The 20,540-nt window shown below is 36.3% G+C and overlaps 1 protein-coding gene across 1 annotated transcript in view; it reads left to right on the forward strand.

Moving 5' to 3' along the window:
- The window catches only part of Spt5 (Transcription elongation factor subunit Spt5), a 428,434-nt gene that overhangs the window by 365,167 nt on the left and 42,727 nt on the right, over positions 1–20,540 (forward strand). Inside the window, 2 exon segments of the mRNA XM_090408290.1 lie at positions 2,215–2,329; positions 10,929–11,122. Of these exon segments, the coding sequence (XP_090264416.1) occupies positions 2,215–2,329; positions 10,929–11,122 (309 nt within the window).

Genomic DNA, 20,540 nt, shown 5'->3' on the forward strand with positions numbered 1-20,540 from the left:
GTGTGTTATTCTTTGGAGGGAGATTCACCTCCCACCCACGAATTTGGTGGTGAGGCTAGAAACTAAATAAATTTTCCAAATTCAGTTGAGAATAAACACCAGTGGGTCAGACAAAGAGATTGGCTCCAGCCAGAGGCGATTTCTTTGTTCTGTAAGTTTTGCACACGTGAGCTTTATATTATTTGCAGCCATAAGTCAGAAGTATAGTAAGGGTTAAGAAGAAAGGTTAAAACGATAAAACTATAGTTTTTACAAAGGCGCAGAAGACAAGATATAATTGAAAAACATTTGATAACATTTTAAAATAAACACATTTAACAATGGTACTTCCTATAGTGAGAATCAGTTATAATAGAAAAATTCATCCAGTAATGTTAACTGGATTATCCATTAATGTTTTCTTTTTACTGGACTCACTGTTACATCACTTGCTTTTGCTAGACATTTGAAAATTACCACAACAGTACAAAACTCTTTTTCAGTTATAATTTGAATGGTTTCTACAATGATGTAGTTGAGTTCTTGTCACAGTATTTGTGACAAGAACTCAACTAGAAAACTAGCAAAGTATTAGTAAGTTCAATAAATTTTCTCCTCTCTAACTATGACCCACGTCTGAAAATTTATTTTCCAGATGTCATTCTTTGCAGTTTTATCTATTATCCAAACATGAAACCCTTACCTAATATTAGGAAAGCCTGAAAATGTATCCTCCTAATGGTTTTATCATTTGTAATTTCACGAATTAACTGAACATCAACTTTTCTACTCATCTTCAGTTGGAACTGGAAGATTGGATGGCATGTAACTTATTGCAGTTATTACTTTCAGATTTAAAATAGAGGTTATTCAGAAACAAACAAATTATTTATGACTAACTTGTTTAACTTTAATGCAAAATTAGGATTCAAGTAGCTTTATTAATAGAAGTAAGTTTTTGATTAACATAACAAAAAAAGTAAAGTGTATGTGTACGAGGTGCGTCTAAAAAGTTCAGTGAATGGTATCAGAAAACAAACAAAACAGAAGATACAAACAAATTACCTTTACTGGCTTTCAAAACAATCACCATCCTTCACAACACACTTTTGGCAACGTTCATAAAGCTTCTGGAAACTGTCAGCAAATGCCTCTTTAGGAATCAATCGCAGAACTGCTTTCACACGCTCTTGGATTGCCGCCATGTCTGCAAAACGTGCGCCTTTCATGACGCATGGATTCCGGATCGAACTGGTAGCACCAGGTCTCGTCTCCTGTGACGATGGTTCGCAGAAAGGATGGATCCTGGTCACACATGGTAATGAAATCTCTAGAGGTTTCCATCTGTTTTGCTTTCTGTTCGTCTATCAGCTTGTGTGGCACAAACTAGGAACAGATCTTCCGCTTACCCAAATCTTTGAGGACGATAGTGCGCACTGTGTCCTTGCTAATGCCCAATTCCTCTGCCAGTAATCGTAGAGACAGTCACCAATCTCGTGCCAGCATTTTGTCGCACTCGCTCGATCATGTCTGGGATTCTGCTTGTCGACGACCAACCCGAACGTGGCTCATCCTCAGTCATTTTTCTCCCGTCGCGAAAGCGTTTGAACCAGTCGTAAACACATTTTCTGCTCACGGCTTCCGTCCTGTACATGTGCACCAACATTTCATGTGTCTCCATTGCCGTTTTCCCCAATTTGTAGCAGAACTTGATGTTCACTCGTTACTCCATTGCACTGTGACCCTACCTCTCTCACACTGACTACGTTCGACTGCCCGCGGCGGGTTTACCCTGACGGTCACGGGTACACCATCTAGGTAACGCTTCTCGACGTGCCTCTGGATAGTCACGTGCATGTATGTGCACCTTGCCCATGTTGCCATTGAGATATCAGATCATTCACTGACCTTTTCAGACCACCCTCGTATGTACCTGCACACATACAGGAGTCCAATTGTAAAATGCGAGTTTCTTTAATGTTTGAATTCTTATCAAGGTGTCTATAATTTTTGCTTACTTAAAATAATAAGTTGTAAGCTGCACTGTCAGTTTTTAGAACATAAGTAATGCCCACAAGATGAATAACAAGGAAACATTTCAAATCAGTAGGATTAATATGTAACAGCTCAATTTTTATTTGTATTGCAAATCAAAGTAGATTTCAAGCAGACACCTCATGGAAAAGTAAGCTTTGTTATTCATGTTCATAATAAAAACATCTGATTTATATATAGGTAACCTTGGTAATCGTACTCCACATTATGGCAGCCAGACCCCACTTCATGAAGGTAGCCGGACTCCTAGCCATGGTGGTGCTTGGGATCCTTCAAATTCTAATACTCCAGCTAGGTGAGTGTCAGATTTATTTAAAAATTAATTGTTTTTACTACTTTAAGACTGTTTTTTAATCATGCTCTATTCATTCATTTTTCATTTTTAATCATGCTCGATTCATTGTTGAATGATTTTTTTTTTGTGACAATTAGAATGTAATGTCAGTGAATTTTTGACAGTTTTCAATGTTTAAAACAAAAATCCTTATTTTATGATAACTCAAAACACAACTTTTTGAATGTATTTAAGTAGTATGAACGTTTTTAATTAGTCGTTGGACAGTACACTAGAAACAGTCATAACTGATAAGTTCTGCAAACACTTATAATCTGGTGGCTTCAATTAGAGCTTTTTTTTTTTTTTTTTTTTTGTATGGGAGAAATGAAGAAAGAAGTTGTTAAAAACCTAAAGAAATCATTAGAAGACAAAATAACTTAACACAAATTAAATATGGCTGTTGATACATGTCATGTGTCAGCTATCTCTCTCTCTCTGTACAGTTTGTAGATGATTGTTGAAAAATTTCAAGTCTGATTGTCAAGTGATCTGATTAGTGATTTCCAGATATTATTTAAGATAAACCCTTGGTTTTGTTCGAGAAAATACTTTATTTAGAAGAAAATAAAGTATTTTCTTCTAAATAGGATGTGGTGGATGTATCCTAGTCAGTAATGTGATTTTAGTCAAAGTATGGTCCAGACTTTACTTCCCTTTTGTCATTCACATTGCTAACATCTTCTTTTTTTCTCACCTCGAAATTACTTCAGCTTTTCTGGCCTATGTAAGCTAGACCACAGGAGCATGATAGTCAAACACTGAGATGCTTGTAGAAGAGAATGCTGTCCTTCTAGATCTCTTCTCACTGGATATCAGTAGGCTATTCGAACATTGTCTCTCTTTCTCTCTCTGACTTCTTCTTTTGGAACACTGGTCTTTATAGATAACAGTTTGGATTAGCAGTGGGTAGTCCCTTATCTTCCTTCACCCCCCCCCCCCTAAGAATCAAGGAATGGAAAAAGTTTGAACCACCTTCATGGAAATGGAGGAGGATATAACCTTTTTAATTTCTTAATTCGTGCAATTTTAATATAAATTTGGCAGCAGAGTTAGAGAAAGAAAGCAAACTTCGCTTTCGGGATGTTCTTATCACAATGAAACCAGATAATGTTTCATTATCTGGTTTCATTGTGATAAGAACCAGATCGTGTTTCTTTAAAGGTCTTCTGCTAGCCTTCTCATGCAGGACTCTATCTTCATGCTTCATTCCTTCACCATCCATCTCGAAAACTAAGACATATCCACACCTTTAAGAAATGGACAACCTCTGTTCTGAATTATGAAGACTAACTTGAGGAGGAGGTGCAAACCTTGTCCATTTCTTCATTCTTAATGGATACTCCCAAAACTCAGTCAACAAAATATTATTTTTGTGTAATCCTTGCCAAATTTAGAATATCCACTAGTACAGGGATTCATTTTCCATCCCATATATTGGTAATCTCCTCATAAAGGTTGTCTTACTCAAAGATCACAACATTCAAAGAGCGTTTAAACTATTTGTAGCCTCCACAGATCTTCAATGGATGATATTCCTTTCTGCAGTCATTGGGTGTTCATAGGACACCATGTTCCTTTGGTCAAGCCCACATAGGCTAAAGCTTGAAGATTGGATGTGAGAAAGAAAGAAAGAATGTGTTGGCGATGTGGATCACAAAAGGGAAGAAAAGTCTAAGCTAGCTCATTATACTTCAACTACAAATCACACTGCTACTAGGATACAGCCACTATGCCCTATTTAGAAGAAAACGTTTTTTCCTCAACTGATTATGGAATCCACAGGAGAAATTTGCTCACATCTTCCTCAACGAAAACCAAGGATTTATCCTCAATAATGTCTGAAAATTACTAATCAGATCTCTTGACATATATCAGTACTTCAGACTTCTCCAACAATTAGTGTAAACTTACAGAGAGACAGGTGACACGTGCCATGCATCACTAGTTGCCTTTAATTTATGTGGGATTGTTTTCTCTCCTAAAAAATAGTTCCTTGTTATTATTAGTCCAACAATATTTCATACTGATTTCCTGTCAGCCAATTTCTTTCAAACTGGTCTATTATTTGTTAGGTGTTGCTGATTGGAACAGCTTTCATTTCATTCATATGAAATGAATGAAATGAAATTTGATATGAATCACATCTGTAGTTAGCAGTACAGCAGATGCCTATACTGGTCTGCCTCTGGATCTTTATGCTACTATTTCTCTTTCTCGTTTTGCTGCTCTTGTGTATCATTCTCTTTAATCAACCATATCTGGTGTCCCGGATTGATGTCTTCTGTTTTTTCCTGTCATTTTAATTTAGATATCTCTCTCAGCTGTTGTCTCCAGACTTGTATTTTAACCCAGCTCTCTCCAGTCAGTAATTAAAATTGGTTTCACCGCTATCTTTTATATTACCGACTTGAAGAAGTTGTGACAGAATTTTTCTTTGTTCCATATGAATTTATGCAGCTTGTTTCTGACCGTACTAGCTAGTTGTTTATTTCTATATTTAATGTGCCATCATTACTAAAAACTAATCCTGAATTGTTATAATATCTAACTTGTTCTGTAGACATTATTACTGAGACTGCAGTTGATATTTTCTGTTTTCTTATCCAATTTCTGTATTACTGAATTTCATACTGATTTTGTCAGAATAATTATTTGGCTAAAGACCAACTTTTGAAGACTTGTAGCATACACGGTTCAACCTTTAAGTAATGAATCAACAATTATTATATCAAAACAAAGAACTATATTTGGAATTGTCTATTACACATATTCAACATAATCTCCCTCCAACTTCACACAGCATGTACATCTGTTGAACAGGCGTTTGAAGGCACAGTGGAAATCCTGAATGGGAACTTCAGTGTCTGGGTCTCACCGTGATGTCCTCAATGTCACTGAAGCACTCCCCTTTCAAGGCACACTTCATCTTTGGGAAAGTCTGCAGGAGCCAAATCTGGTGAATGGGAGAAAGGGGGGGGGGGCGTTGATCATACAGATCAACTTTGAAGCCAGAAAGTGCTCCACAAACAGGGCAGAGCATGGGCACATTATTGTGCAACAGAAACCAATTGTTGTTGTGGAGCAGTTCTTTCCTGCCATGTTACATGGAGCAAATTCACAGTGGATAATTCCAGCAGTATCAAAATAAAACAATGACACATAATTTTTTGCAACCTGCCTTTCTTCTGCCGGGGAGATGTTCCATGCCATTCCAACAGAAAACACCAACTTTCATCACTGGTGACAATTTTTTGCAACACATTGTGATCTTGATCAACTGCATCGATGAAATTTTGACAACATGCAACTCGGTCCTCTGTTTGTGTCATTGTGTGCTGCACAAACCTCAAACAAATCTTCCTCTTGTGCTGATCGCTTTATAAGATTAATCTCGCTGTTTCCTTACTGACACTGTACAGCAAGTAGCTTAGTGGTTATTCACCTGTCATGGGCAACAATTTCCATAGCTTTCACCACATTTTCATTTGTCCATGCAGAAACTGGCCGTCCATAGCGTGGTTCATCCCCCAGAGACTCCCTCACCTCTTTAAACATTGAAAACCAGCAGAATACCTGTTCCTGGCTCAGACAGTCATTGCCATAAACTTTTTTAGGTCTTGGTACACTTCTGTAGTAGTCTTTCCTAATTTACAGTAAAATTTTATCACAGCTCTTTGCTCCATGATGCAACTTCTGATACACTCCACTCACACACTTTTACTTCAATGGTTGACACACAAAAACTGCTGCATCACCTGAATGTCATAATTGCAGATGAAAGTTGCACCTGCAATTACAACACACTCCAGCAGTCAGAACTATAAACACATTTGTTACTTTTATTCAAAGGGCAGGCCTATAAAAATTCAATCTCATTTCTTAACAGGCACACTGTGTGATGATAAAACGGTTATTTTTGACCACAAGAATTATAGGAGAATGAATGACTACTATTTTTTTTTTTTTTTTGATCAAATTTATTTTAAAAACTAAGTTATACCAACTAGTTTCGCCAACTGTGGCTGTTGGCTTCATCAGGGTAAAAGATCTATAAAAAATAAGAACACTTAAATGCTAAAAACTGTTTACACTAAAACCATAAAATGAACTGAATACAATTGCATTTTTATAAAAGCAGAAGAACGCGTACATCACATGGATAGCGCGTGTATGATCTACTAGTTGTTATGTAGGAACGTTCTGTAGTTGGCAGCAAAATTTAATTCTGGCATGTTGAAAGATCTAATGAGGGTTCTTCCAGATCTTGGGCAAAATCAATCCTTGGTTTCTATTAAGGTTTTGTTCTGAACGGAGAACTGTTGTGGCTTCTTTTATAATTCGGGAGCGGAAGTCCTCCTCTGAGTAGGGCATTGAGCATTTATCCGATTCTATCATATGGTTAGTCCTAGCAAAATGAAAGGCTAACCCCGATTTGTCTTCTCTATTATTATTGACATCCTCTATGTGTTTCTTCTTCCTGATTTGAAAACTTCTTTAAGTCTGGCCAATATAGTTCAAGCCGCACGAGCAGGGTATGTTGTAAACACCGGCATATTTAAAAAATGGATGACTCTCTTTTGGAGATCGTAAAAATTGGCAAATGGTCTGTGCAGGTTTAAAAAGCCACTCGTATTCCATGCAGCTTGAGGAATCTGACAATCTTATTGGAAATTGTCTCCATAAATGGAATCACTATGGTAGAATTCTATTGTATATCATCAGGTTGTCTTTGTGGGGAATCACAGAAAAGAATCTTGTTTATCAATTTTCTAGGATAACCATTCTTCGTAAGGTTATTTGATATCAGGGACAGTTCATCTTGGAAGTCTTGATCATCTGTCATAATGAGAGAGGCTCTATTTTTTAGCATGTGTACAATGCTCAGTTTCTGAGAAATATGATGTGAAGAAGTGAAGTGCAAGTATCTACCTTTATTGGTGGGTCTGCGATAAACTGTAAGGCTGATACAACCATCTATTCGTTTCTTGATTAAAATGTCCAGAAATAGTAATTGGTTATCTTTCTCAAGTTCTAGAGTGAATTTAATTTTTTGATGAAAAGAGTTAATCTTGCTTAGAAAATCGAACAGATCCTTTTCTGTATTTTTAAAATGATAAAAATATCATCAATGTATCTCCACCAAACTGTGGGTTTAGGGTCTAGTTGAGATAAAATTTTATTTTCAAATTTCTCCATAAAGAGATCTGCACACAGTGGTGAAAGAGGGCTTCCCATTGCAAGGCCTGTTAATTGCTGATAAATAGTTTTATTCCATAGGAAAAAGTTAGATGTTAAACAATGATGGAATAAAGAAGTGATGTCTTGAGGGAATAAGCTTCCTAAAATATCGATCACTTCTTCTACTGGAATGTTGGGGAATAAAGATGTAACATCCAGGCTTGCTAAAAGAACTGTCTTGGATATCAAGATGTTTTTTAATTTCTCCACGAAATGTTGTGAGTTTTGTATATAAGTATCTGAATTGCAGATGTGTGCTTTGAGGAGACTTTCAAGGTGTTTAGATAATAAATAAGTAGGCAAATTAATACTGTCAACAATGGGACGTAACGGTATACCATTTTTGTGAACTTTTGGAGAGCCATATAGTCTCAACGTCAGTGGATGCACAGACTTCAATCTTCGTTTGAAATCTGTTGGCCAGCTATCCATATTACATAATAAATCGTTGGTATCATTATGATTCTTTTAAAGTGGGGTCCGAATCTAGAACACGTTAAGTAGATGTATCAGATAGTAAGTTGGCAATCTTATCTTTGTAATCACTAGTGTTTAAGATAACCATACAGTTACCTTTATCGGCTTTTAATATGATGATTTCTTTATCTTTCTTTAACCTAAACATAGCTCTTTTCTCTGGAGGAGTGATGTTTTTGTGGGGAGCTCTTGCAGAAGAGAGAATGATACTGCTTTTTAGTCTGAGATCATTAGCTATGGGCTCTGGTAGCGATGAAACGGCCTTTTCTACACTGCATAAGATGTCCACTTTAGGAATTAGATCGGGGGTAATAGAAAAATTGAAGCCTTTTTTGAGTATACTCACTTCCGTTTTGATAGAATGTGATCAGATAAATTACATATCACCGTGTTGTCCGGTAAAGCAGGTTTTGACCGAAAATGTTTTTCGTAAAGAATATTAAATTTTTTTATTTGGTTTTGGTCTAAAGTACTGGAGATATCCTCGTAAATCTGATAGCATTGTATGTCTATTTGGTTTAGTTCAAATCTGATATTTTGTATCCGCTCACATAAAAGTGCCAAAGATGTTTTGAAGTATATATGCTTAGCTCGTCTTGAATGGAATTGTTCTCTCAAAATAAGAAACTTAGGAATGATATTATGGTTTCTGCATCTCTTCACACTGTGTATTAATCAAAATAATCATCATCAAATTCCTGATGTGTACTATCAGGGGGTATACAAGATATTATGATAGTGACACACAAATTGTTTACGTCATTACTAACTTCATGTCGACAATTTCCCTCCAAATTAAGACATTGTCTGTGAGGACTCCCATATTGTAACAACTTACGTTTAAGTCTTCTGAAATTCTTTCTCTGGGTATTTTTCTTGCCATTCTGGCAACAGATACTTGTTTTTCTAACTTCTCCTCTCCGTCTGTTTACATGACCACCAGTGTCTTTGATTTGCTTCGATCACATGTTAACCATATCAAGTTTCTGCCATTGAAGGCTTCACTCACCTGATTTTTATCAGAACTTATGAGTTCTGATAAAAAGACTGGAGACCACAGTATGCTGTGGTCTCTAGTCTTTGGTTAACTTTTTTATTTCTAACCTTGCTCAGATCTATAAATAAAAATTGATTAGAAAACACTGTCTTAGATTTAGTGTTTTGACTAATTTAGTTGTGTGTAAGTTAATCTCTTTCTGTCTCATATCTCCTGTATACTCATATGAACAAAGTAAGATTTTTCCTATATCTTATGTCATTCCAAATGAAATGATCAGGGCACTGCATAACTTGAAAATAAGTTATTTTCTCACCCTGATGGATGAAATTTTTTAAAGCATTTTTCTGGCATCCTGTTAATTATGATGGTTATTTTTATTCACTGGATCTACAGAATTTTCAGTTTCAGGCAGCTTTAAAATTAATCACAGCTTATTTCCAAATTGTCCAAATTTTGATTATTAATACTCAAGGTATGTACTTTTTGATTTTTTATTTTCATTTCCAGATAAAACTAATTTTTTTCATGATAGATAGGTAGATGTGTCAAGTATTCTTTTCCCCATGCTCTACCACTGTGAGCCTCTTCCCCCCCCCCCCAAAAAAAAAAGTTATGTGTGGAAACCAAATAAAATTTTTGTGAGCGATACTCTTGATAGGTGGCTACAAAAAAAAATTTAACCCATTCTGTTACATTCTGTTATTTTCATTTCTTCAGCTTAGACACTCGTTAGAAAATGAAAATACCTGCAATTTTAGGAGTACATCCACTTATCAAGACATACTTTTTTTAGGAGGACTAAAGTAGTGTCAATCAAGTAAGCAAAAAGTAAAAAATAATCATACTGAGAATTTTTACATATCACATCATTAATGTAAAAGTAGAATAAAGCTTTAATTTTTTTTTTTTTTTTCTGGTAATTTAGCTATGCATGGAATGTAATTTCATATTGCTTACATTTTCAAAGAACAGTGCCCTGCAGCAGTTTGAAGGGCTTATAAATTTTTATTCTATTTTATCCCATTTTACTTAGCTAGATAATAGAATTACTTGTACTCACTACTAATAGGTTTGAACATGAGAATTTTAGTGTTTTTATATAATTCCTGTTCATATCCTACTCTTTGCTTGATTATATTATTACCATTTCTGATTTTAAAATCACATTGGTCATAGAACCCTCAGTAATCATATTGTTTTAAAATGGAATTCTCTCCTGCATATGAAATGAAGTTAATTGTAAAAGCAATTAAATTATATATTAAATTAGAGTTCCTTTGATTAGACATTTGTTGCTTTATGTACCTATACATAAAAGTTAATTTAGTTCCCCTTGTTTTTTTTTAAACCATTCATTCATTCATGAATTTTTCATGGTATAGTAATGGTATAGAAACACATAGACACAAGAAATTAATAAATGTAAAGATATTTCAATTTGAATCTAAGAGATCATGAGTGCACAGTAGAATACAAAAGGTGGAGCAACACCAATGAATTGTTTTTCTCTTCAATCGACATGAGCCACTCACTAGAGTGACAACATATGAAATGCTAAGATATGATATAAATTAACTACAGACCCCCTCATGCTCTTTCTATGAAAACTGCATCAGAATTTCTCACAAAAATTGAAAACTTATTCTTGTAGCCTACTGACATCATGGTCAGTTTTGACATTTAGTCCTTATTTATTAGTGTAGTATCTCTTGCTGAAACTTTCCAGTTATTATCTTAGGAGTTATTCTTCAGATGTTATATCATACTCATTTACATAACATTGTTTGTCTATTATTCATTATTTAAGCTACACTGTAAATTTTCACATTTATTTTCTTTCAGATCTGGTGATTTTGAGGATTATCATTTTGATGAACCTTCTCCATCTCCAAGTTATAACCATGCAACTCCTGGCTACCAGCCTGAAACCCCACAGGGACCTTATACTCCACAAACACCAGGAAGTACAGGGATGTACAGTTCAGATCATACCTATTCCCCTTATCAACCAACCCCATCACCTACTGGTTTTCAAGGTATAAATGATATATTTAATTTCTAGTGAACAGAAAAGTAATAAATGATAATTGTAATAAATCCTGTGTTATTTAAATCATTGCAAAGCAGTGCTTTTGAAAACCGTTTTTATCAGAACTATTTTGAATTTTATCAGAAATCAGTTTCATATTATTAATGAATCCCACCAAGGTAACAAACATTAACTAGTGAGCATCTTACTACTCTTGGTAATAGCAGTATCCTTAACATTCACACCAGACAGTGTCTGCATTTGCATAAACTGCTGCCAGCAACTAGCTTTAGTGAATGTATACTGCTTCCACTTTAGGCAGTTGCATTTTCACAAAGATCATAGTAGTTGCACCTTTTTTTTTGGTAGAAATGTATTTCTAAAATTAGCATTTGCCTTGATAATATCGAATATCTCAAGTGTAATTCAAAATTATTTCAAGTTTTATATATGTATGTGGTGTATAAACACACACATATATACACACACTGCTTGGAAAACAAGCCAATGGACACTGTTATGGGTAAGGTGCATTATGTGCCATGTAATGATCATATGTTTACAGCTGGTATAAACTGGAGGAATATGATGCTCCCCAGTTGGTGCAACTGTGTTTTTGGTGAGATGGAAGCTGTTGTAGTTGGAAAGAGGCATTACGATAGGATGCCATGTTGCAGGCCTGTATGTTTGGCAAATTGTTGACAAATTTGTCCGTCCTAGGTAAACAATCAGTGATATCATACTGAGATGGAACTGCAGAAAGTCAACTGCAAGTGCTACCTCTAGTGGATGACCACCACACTCACCAAACATGACCGAAAGGTGATACAAAGGATAATATACAAAAATCGCCATTCATCAGCTGACATGTTAAATGTAGAGTTCCGAGCATTGACTGGAACATGAATCTTCACAAAAACTTTATACAAATATTAAGAAATACATATACATAATAATATTTATTCATGTATGTAGTTTTTAAACTGTTAATCTGTATTGGTTTCAAAAATCACCAAGTACACGCACACATATATGTGCCAAATGTTTCCAAAATCCTGACTGATCATTGTTTTAATTATATTGAGCTTATTTAATACAATAATGAAATGTGGAAACATCTAAGAAAAATATACAAATTCATTTCATGAACATTAAATGAGACTACTACTTCTTTTCAGCCATTTTCTGTACATTGCTGGACAAAGGCCTCCTCCAGTTCCTTTCACCTTTCTCTGTTCTTGGCAATGGTTGACCAATTTTTCCCAACAAAATTTGACAATTCATCACTCCACCTTCTTTTAGAACGTCCTTGGCCTCATTCTTTTGGAATTCATTAGTATGGTGGTCCATCACTCATCTTCTCTTCTGGATAGATGTCCAGCCTATTTCCATTTTAGTTGCTTGTGGTGCAGAATGATGTCAGTTATGTGAGTCTGGCTTCTTATCCAGGTGTTTCGCTTCTTATCTTTTAATGTGATGCCTAGCATCAGCCTCTCCATTTTTCTTTGAGTTGTTACTAGTTTATTTGTCAGTGCTTTTGTTAGCGACCAAGTTTCACAACCATATGTGATGACTGGAAGTATACACTGGTTAAATGTCTTCCTTTTTAAACAGAGTGGACATCATTGTTTTGAAAAATGCTTTTCAATTTTCTGAATGCACTCCAGGCAAGTTGAACTCTTCTATTTATTTCCTTTTGGAGTCCGCAGTTTAGATCAATGAGATGACCTAAATATGTATATGAAGAGACTCTTTCCAAGAAATTTTTTTCTATTATTATGTTTTTTGGTGTTATAAAATGATTAAACATGATTTTAGTTTTATTTCTCTGTCTATTTTTAGACCAACTTTTCTGCTTTCATGATATAAGTCTTCTATCATTATATTAAGATCTTCTGGAGTGCTTGAAAAAATTATGATATCATCTGCATATCTTAGGTGTGTTGAGTTTCTGTTATTAATTTTTATACCAAGGTTTGTCCAGTTTATATTATTAAATATTTCTTGAAGGACTGCTTTAAAGATTTTGGGCGATAGAGAGTCTCCTTGTTGGACACTTTTTCAATTGATATTTTATTGCTACTCGTGTAAAGTTTGATTGTTGCTGTTGCAATGTGATATATTTCCTGGAGAAGGAGGTTCATATATTCTCCAGGAACTCCCTGATTCTGGAGTGCTTAGATTATTGCATTAGTTTTGATGGAATCAAATGCTTTTTCATAATCAATAAAGGCTAAACAGAGAGGCAATTGGTTTTCTTCTGCTTTTTCTGTTATTTGTTTTACTGCATGAATATGATCAATTGTGTGTTAAAGCCTTTATGGAACCTGACTTTAAATGAGACTGCCAAAAATAAAATTAAAAGTGGCAAAAACAGATATTTTTAATGATATTTATTTATCTTAGTAAATATCTGGTCAAAACATGGAGGAAAATATATAAACAAATAAAATTAGAGATATTTTAATCAGACACTGCATTACGAAATTATAGTCTTATTGTAATATTTTTATGACACAAACAGCCATTGGTACAATTATCTAGCTATTTATTGTAGTAGAGGTCTTGTGAGTCATTGAAAATCTGGCTGATATGTTGTCAAGGATGTACGAATTAGCTCTGTCAGGTGTTGATTTGCAGGGATTGCATGATACTTTGACTTCATAAACTTCAACAGAGTAATTCACAGCAGTATATTGTGCTGAAAATTGAAATGAGTCATACACACATACTGGTTTGCTTCAGTTTAGGGTATTTTATTTCCAGAACTTGCTTCCAGAACTCAATTGTAGACTGGGATTTATGGATCATCTTTAGACTGAGGTCTTCCTTTAATTCTCCTAGTTCCATTTTCACAGCAGATGATTCTGTAACTAGAGAATTGGACAACCGTCATTGATCACATCAACCATGAATGAATTTAGAAGAAAGGCAAAGCAGGTTCAGCTTCTGCAAGTCCTCAAACCTGTCTATGAAATTATCAAACAGTTATTGTAATTTATCTCTGTATTCTTCTGGTTTGTGGTCTTTTATTTCAATATCAGGGAATGTATTTATTCTTCTTTTGAGACTGGGAAAGCGACTGAAATTTCTTGACAATATCTCTCTTTGAAAAACTTATTTTATTCTGAATGCTGAAAATTGTCTCTGAGAAAGATAAGATTAGAAACAATCTTATCTTTTCAATGGAATGCCAAGTTGAGAGTTTGTAGATGATTATTTATATCAGTAAAGAACATTAGATCTTGCATCCGTTCATCATTTTCCAGTTGAGGATAAAATCTTTTCTTTTCTTCAAGAAAAATAATAATAGGCTCCAACAGATTCACAAACCTATTTAAGACCTCACGATGCAGAAAAAGAAATACATTATTGGGTTTATCTTCATGCTCCAGTTCTTCAATAAAATTTTTGAACTGTCATTGGATCTTCCCATTTAAGCATATGAAATTGATAATTTCAAGAACAGATTTCATAATATCTTCATGCTTAAAATATCTGGCTGCCAGGTGTTCATGATGAATGATGCAGTGAACAAGAAAGCTGGGATCACTTTTCATAAGTGCAGTTAATCCTGCATTATGTCCCACTATGAAACAAATCACAAAAACATTTCATGTGATTATCCACCTGAATCAGAATTACAGAAAAACAAGTTAACTGTGTTAAAATCAACAATAATTGGCCAGAAGACAGCATTCAGTATGGGAGCCAATAGGACGAATGAAATTGGTTTAGTTATATCATGGAATATTGCTCATGCTAAACACCCATATTCTGATGATGATGAATATGGGTGTTTAGCATGATTTAAGAATTTAAATAGTAATTTTAATGCTAGATTTAGGGATTAATGAAATTTCAAATCAGCAAGGATTACAGAAGAATTATGCTGGAGAATCAGTAATCGTACAAGCTGGTGCTGACAATGTTAGTTTTATGGCCGTGGCTTGTGATCACGTGATTGTGATGTGTGTGTTCTGTGTTGCAGGCAGTGTTCGTGAAGCAGTTGTTTGTGCTATTAGTTGCTGAAGTTTTGTGTTATTTGGATCTATCACTGCAACAACTTGATCTATATCCTTAACAAATTGATCATCAGAATGTGGGTGTTTAGCATGAGACTAAATCAACTTCATTTGTTGTGTTGGCTCCCATACTGAACGTTTTCAATGATGTCTGCTGGCTATTTATTGATGATTTTAATGCAGTTAACTTGCTTTTCCATAATTCTGATTTAGGTGGATAATCAGAATTACATAATCATAATTAAATAATCATATATTTGTTATTTATTTTAATTATTTACCTTAATTTGATGCAAAACGGGGGGGTCCCAAATTTTGAAAATTCATCCAGCTCTGAGGAAAAAGGATTTTACCTTAATAACAGTACTCAAAGGTGTATTTATATGAATATTTTATGTTGGCAAAATGTTTCAAGTAACAGTCTTAAATTTTTTTTTTTTTTTTTTGGAATAGTTTTTATTTAACTTCCAAAAGTTGAGGAAATTGTAGCTGTCTCCTTCTAGCTGCACAGTCTTCAATCATCTTTCATTCAAAGAACTTCATGTTTAGTGCTGAATATTTTACAGGCCCTCTTTTCTGTCCCTGATTACTTTTGTCAAAATATGTCCCACTTTATATTTATCATTTAGCACCTCACCTGTTTTTTGTCTTCTTCTTCCAGATAACTCATGTTTTTTTTTTACAGTATTAAAATATAGAGTATAAAAAATTTCATAAATAGTTAAACTACAGAACTTTCAGCTAAATACTGTATTCCTTATTTCTGAATATTAATTGAATCTCTCGACAACAAATTTAATTGTGAGAAGACATATTAATGTAAGAGAAAGATTATATATTGAGCTCATATTGTTATTCTTAGAATGGCCATATAGATATCTTTTTAATCAGTAAGAATCTGAAGGTTAGCTAATTCTTTTATTTTTTGATGAGAGGAACTTATTCTAAGCCTTCCCTCAGCTGATGAACTTGTCTAGAATAGCAGTAAATAGGAGCTCAGGGAATTAAAATTATCCAGTTCCTACTGTGGGGTGCTTAAGGGTCAAAGGTGTATAACTGAGAGGAGACCTCCACATAGCCTTTAAAGGAATGCAGAGAACCGACCAGGACTTCTGACCTAATGTCCAATCCTCACCTTCTCGTGATGCACCCTGTTGAGTATCTACCTGGATACTGAACGAATGGGGATGGGCTGGCAATTTGGGATTTAGCCGACCAAATTGTATTCTTATTGGCTTAAACCAATATATAAAATGATGGTACAACATGACAAAATTTCATGCCAGCTGGGCCGTCGCCTGGTTAAACAAGGCCCCCGTTGTTTTCGCCAGGGAACCAGGGCGAACAGCGAAAAATCAGCTACTGGAACAAATCTGAAAGCACACTCCAACTCAACATCACTAGAGTTAAAGATCGGCACTATCAACATAAAAAGCCTGAATGGCAAAGAAATGGAGCTAGCTGAGGAATTAGATAAGTACCAGATCGACATAATAGGGGTGACTGAAACAAAAAAGACAAAAACTGGTGAGATCTTTTTGAGCAATAAATACAAAATGTTATATTCAGGCAATGACAATCAAGGAAAAGAAGGAGTAGCCATAGTATTCAACACAAAATACGAGGCTTATCTTCTTGTGGCAGGCAGTCTCAAGTAGAGTGATTTGGGCAAATATCAGAATGGGGAACTGGACAATGAGACTTATTTGTGCCTATTGTCCCACAGAAGGCTCTAGTATGGTAGAAGCCGAGGAATTTTTTATGGCTCTAGAGAAAGCTACTGACACAATGAAAAAGGAAAAGTTGGTCCTTGTTGGGGATCTAAATAGCAGAGTAATAAGTGATTATTCTTGTTGAGAGGCTTATATGCTGGATAAACATGATAACTAATATTTAAGGAATTGACAGCGTATACTAGAAATATAGATTAAATAAACTTTAATTTATACTTTCCGATATTTCGGCGAACGTCACGTTGCCATCTTCTTGGGAACTTACTACTAAGACACGTGCACACAAGTACTAATAACAGCAAATGAGACTAAAGCTAGGAAGCTAGCGTTTTCCTAAAGGCCTCATGGTGCCCCCTGGCGGGCTATATTGGTAGTTCTTGGCCTTTGGGCTGAAGTTCTTCTGATAAACGTTTCCCAAATTTGGGGCAGTCTCATGCATCCAAATTTGTTGAGGTTTGGCATGTTCCTAAGGGCCGAGGCTGATTCCATGAATAGTCTTTCATACTTGAACTTGCTGCGGTGTATTACTGTGGCTTTCTTCCATCTTATTCTGTGGCGAGTATCCAGAGCGTGGTCTGCAAGCCCAGAGTGGCTGTACTGGTGAAATCGGATGTAATCCTTGTGTTCTGAGATTCTGATATTTGCTGTCCTGCCTGTTTGGCCAAAGTAGGACAGTTTACAGCTGCAAGGGACCTGGTATACACCAGGTAGGTCTAGGGGGAGTGGTTGGTCTTTGGTGGAGCGGATAAGGGATGCCAGTTTTCTATGTGGTCTGTAACAAGTGGTCAAGTCATGTTTTTTTAGGATTTTATTGATTTTTTCCGAGGTGCCTCGGATGTAGGGAATGGTGATGGATTTAGAGTAATCTTTATTGTGAAGGGGAGGGGTGGTGGGTTGTGGATAACTGGGTTAAGTATTTTTTGAATTTTTTGGAGGGGGTAGCCGTTGGCTGAGAAAGTGTCACGGATGTGATTTAGTTCAGTGGTTAGGGCTTGATCATTAGAACAGATTATTTTTGCCCTGTTGAATAATGTTTTAATAACTCCATATTGTTGTGAGGGGGGGTGGTGGGATTGTTGGTGAATGTATCTGCCTGTATGGGTGGGTTTTCTATAAACTGAGAAAACCAAGGTTCCATCAGGTTGGCGGGTGACTAGTGTGTCTAGGAAGGGGAGGTTATTGTTTTCCTCTTTTTCCAGGGTGAATTTGATTCTAGGGTGTTGGTTGTTTAAGTGTGTTAGGAAGGAGAGGAGTGAATCTGGGCCATGTGGCCAAATAGCGAAGACATCATCAACGTAGCGAAGCCATATGGTAGGTTTTTGTGGGGCTGAGTTTAAGGCTTTCTCTTCAAACGTCTCCATGAAGAAGTTGGCCAAGGGTGGGGAAAGTGGTGAACCCATGGCTGTCTCCTCTATCTGTTTGTAGAATTTTTCCTGCCAAACGAAATAGCCTGAGTTCATTGTAAACTGAAATAGGGCTGAGATATCAGGAGGAAATTTAGCTTGGATTAGCTCTAAGGTTTCTTTGAGGGGGACATTCGTGAATAGGGAAGAGACATCAAAACTGACCATTATGTCATTATGTTGGAGTGTAAGGTTTTCTATACTGGCTTTGAAGTGGGCTGAGTTTTTTATGTGTGATGGTGTATTGCCAGTATAGTGTGAGAGCGCTTTGGCTAAATGCTTGGCTAGTTTGTAAGTGGGGGAATCAATGCCATCCACTATGGGACGTAATGGCACATTTTCTTTGTGTATTTTTGGGAGCCCATATATGCGGGGGGGGTCTAGAGTTATAGGGTTTTAGTCTGTTGGTAATCTCCACAGGCCAAGAAGTGACCTTCTTAAGGAGCCTATGGAGTTTTCTAATTTGTGAGTTGGTGGGATTGTAATCAATGGGGAGGTAAGTGGAACGATCTAATAATAAAGCCTTGAGCTTACCTGTGTAGTCTTTAAGATTGAGTACCACAGTGGCGTTCCCCTTATCCGCTTTGGTGATCACTATTTTTTTGTTTCTCTTCAATTCTTGTAGTGCCTTGTATTCAGTAATGGATATGTTGGATTTTGGAGGTTTTGCTTTATTGAGAACACAGGCTACATCCAATCTAATATCGTTGGCGATGTGGTGTGGAAGTTGGCGAATCCCGCGTTCAATTTGGATCATTATTTCCTCGGCCGGTAATTTCTTAGGAGCAATGGCGAAGTTGTGACCATGTGACAGAGCGTGGAGTGCTTCTGGCTTTAAGGTAGCTGACGAAAGGTTAACAACAGTGTTGGTTTGTAGTTTAGGTTTGGACGCCGAGTTCTTTATTAATTTATCAAACTTGTTGATATGTCGGCTCCGTACTCGTTCAAATTCTTTTTTAGCTGCCGTACACGAGACGTCATGTAGGATCGACCAAAGCTCGTGATTCAGCGTAAGTGAAAGCTAATTTTCTAGCGTTGAAATAGCTCTGTTTATGTCGGCTAGAGAACCGCGTGTAGCGGTAATTTGCTCCCTTAGTAATGCCTGGCTAGCGCGGTTTGTAAATACGGAGAGCTTTCTGTGAGATGAATTACCGCTACACGCGGTTCACCAACTCACAAATTAGAAAACTCCATAGGCTCCTTAAGAAGGTCACTTCTTGGCCTGTGGAGATTACCAACAGACTAAAACCCTATAACTCTAGACCCCCCCCGCATCTATGGGCTCCCAAAAATACACAAAGAAAATGTGCCATTACGTCCCATAGTGGATGGCATTGATTCCCCCACTTACAAACTAGCCAAGCATTTAGCCAAAGCGCTCTCACACTATACTGGCAATACACCATCACACATAAAAAACTCAGCCCACTTCAAAGCCAGTATAGAAAACCTTACACTCCAACATAATGACATAATGGTCAGTTTTGATGTCTCCTCCCTATTCACGAATGTCCCCCTCAAAGAAACCTTAGAGCTAATCCAAGCTAAATTTCCTCCCGATATCTCAGCCCTATTTCAGTTTACAATGAACTCAGGCTATTTCGTTTGGCAGGAAAAATTCTACAAACAGATAGAGGAGACAGCCATGGGTTCACCACTTTCCCCACCCTTGGCCAACTTCTTCATGGAGACGTTTGAAGAGAAAGCCTTAAACTCAGCCCCACAAAAACCTACCATATGGCTTCGCTACGTTGATGATGTCTTCGCTATTTGGCCACATGGCCCAGATTCACTCCTCTCCTTCCTAACACACTTAAACAACCAACACCCTAGAATCAAATTCACCCTGGAAAAAGAGGAAAACAATAACCTCCCCTTCCTAGACACACTAGTCACCCGCCAACCTGATGGAACCTTGGTTTTCTCAGTTTATAGAAAACCCACCCATACAGGCAGATACATTCACCAACAATCCCACCACCCCCCCTCACAACAATATGGAGTTATTAAAACATTATTCAACAGGGCAAAAATAATCTGTTCTAATGATCAAGCCCTAACCACTGAACTAAATCACATCCGTGACACTTTCTCAGCCAACGGCTACCCCCTCCAAAAAATTCAAAAAATACTTAACCCAGTTATCCACAACCCACCACCCCTCCCCTTCACAATAAAGATTACTCTAAATCCATCACCATTCCCTACATCCGAGGCACCTCGGAAAAAATCAATAAAATCCTAAAAAAACATGACTTGACCAC

This window comes from Typopeltis vanoorti, chromosome 18 (genome assembly GCF_054136105.1).
Source record: "Typopeltis vanoorti isolate ZY-2024b chromosome 18, IOZ_Tvanoo_1.0, whole genome shotgun sequence".
Classification (NCBI taxonomy): Eukaryota; Metazoa; Arthropoda; class Arachnida; order Uropygi; family Thelyphonidae; genus Typopeltis; species Typopeltis vanoorti.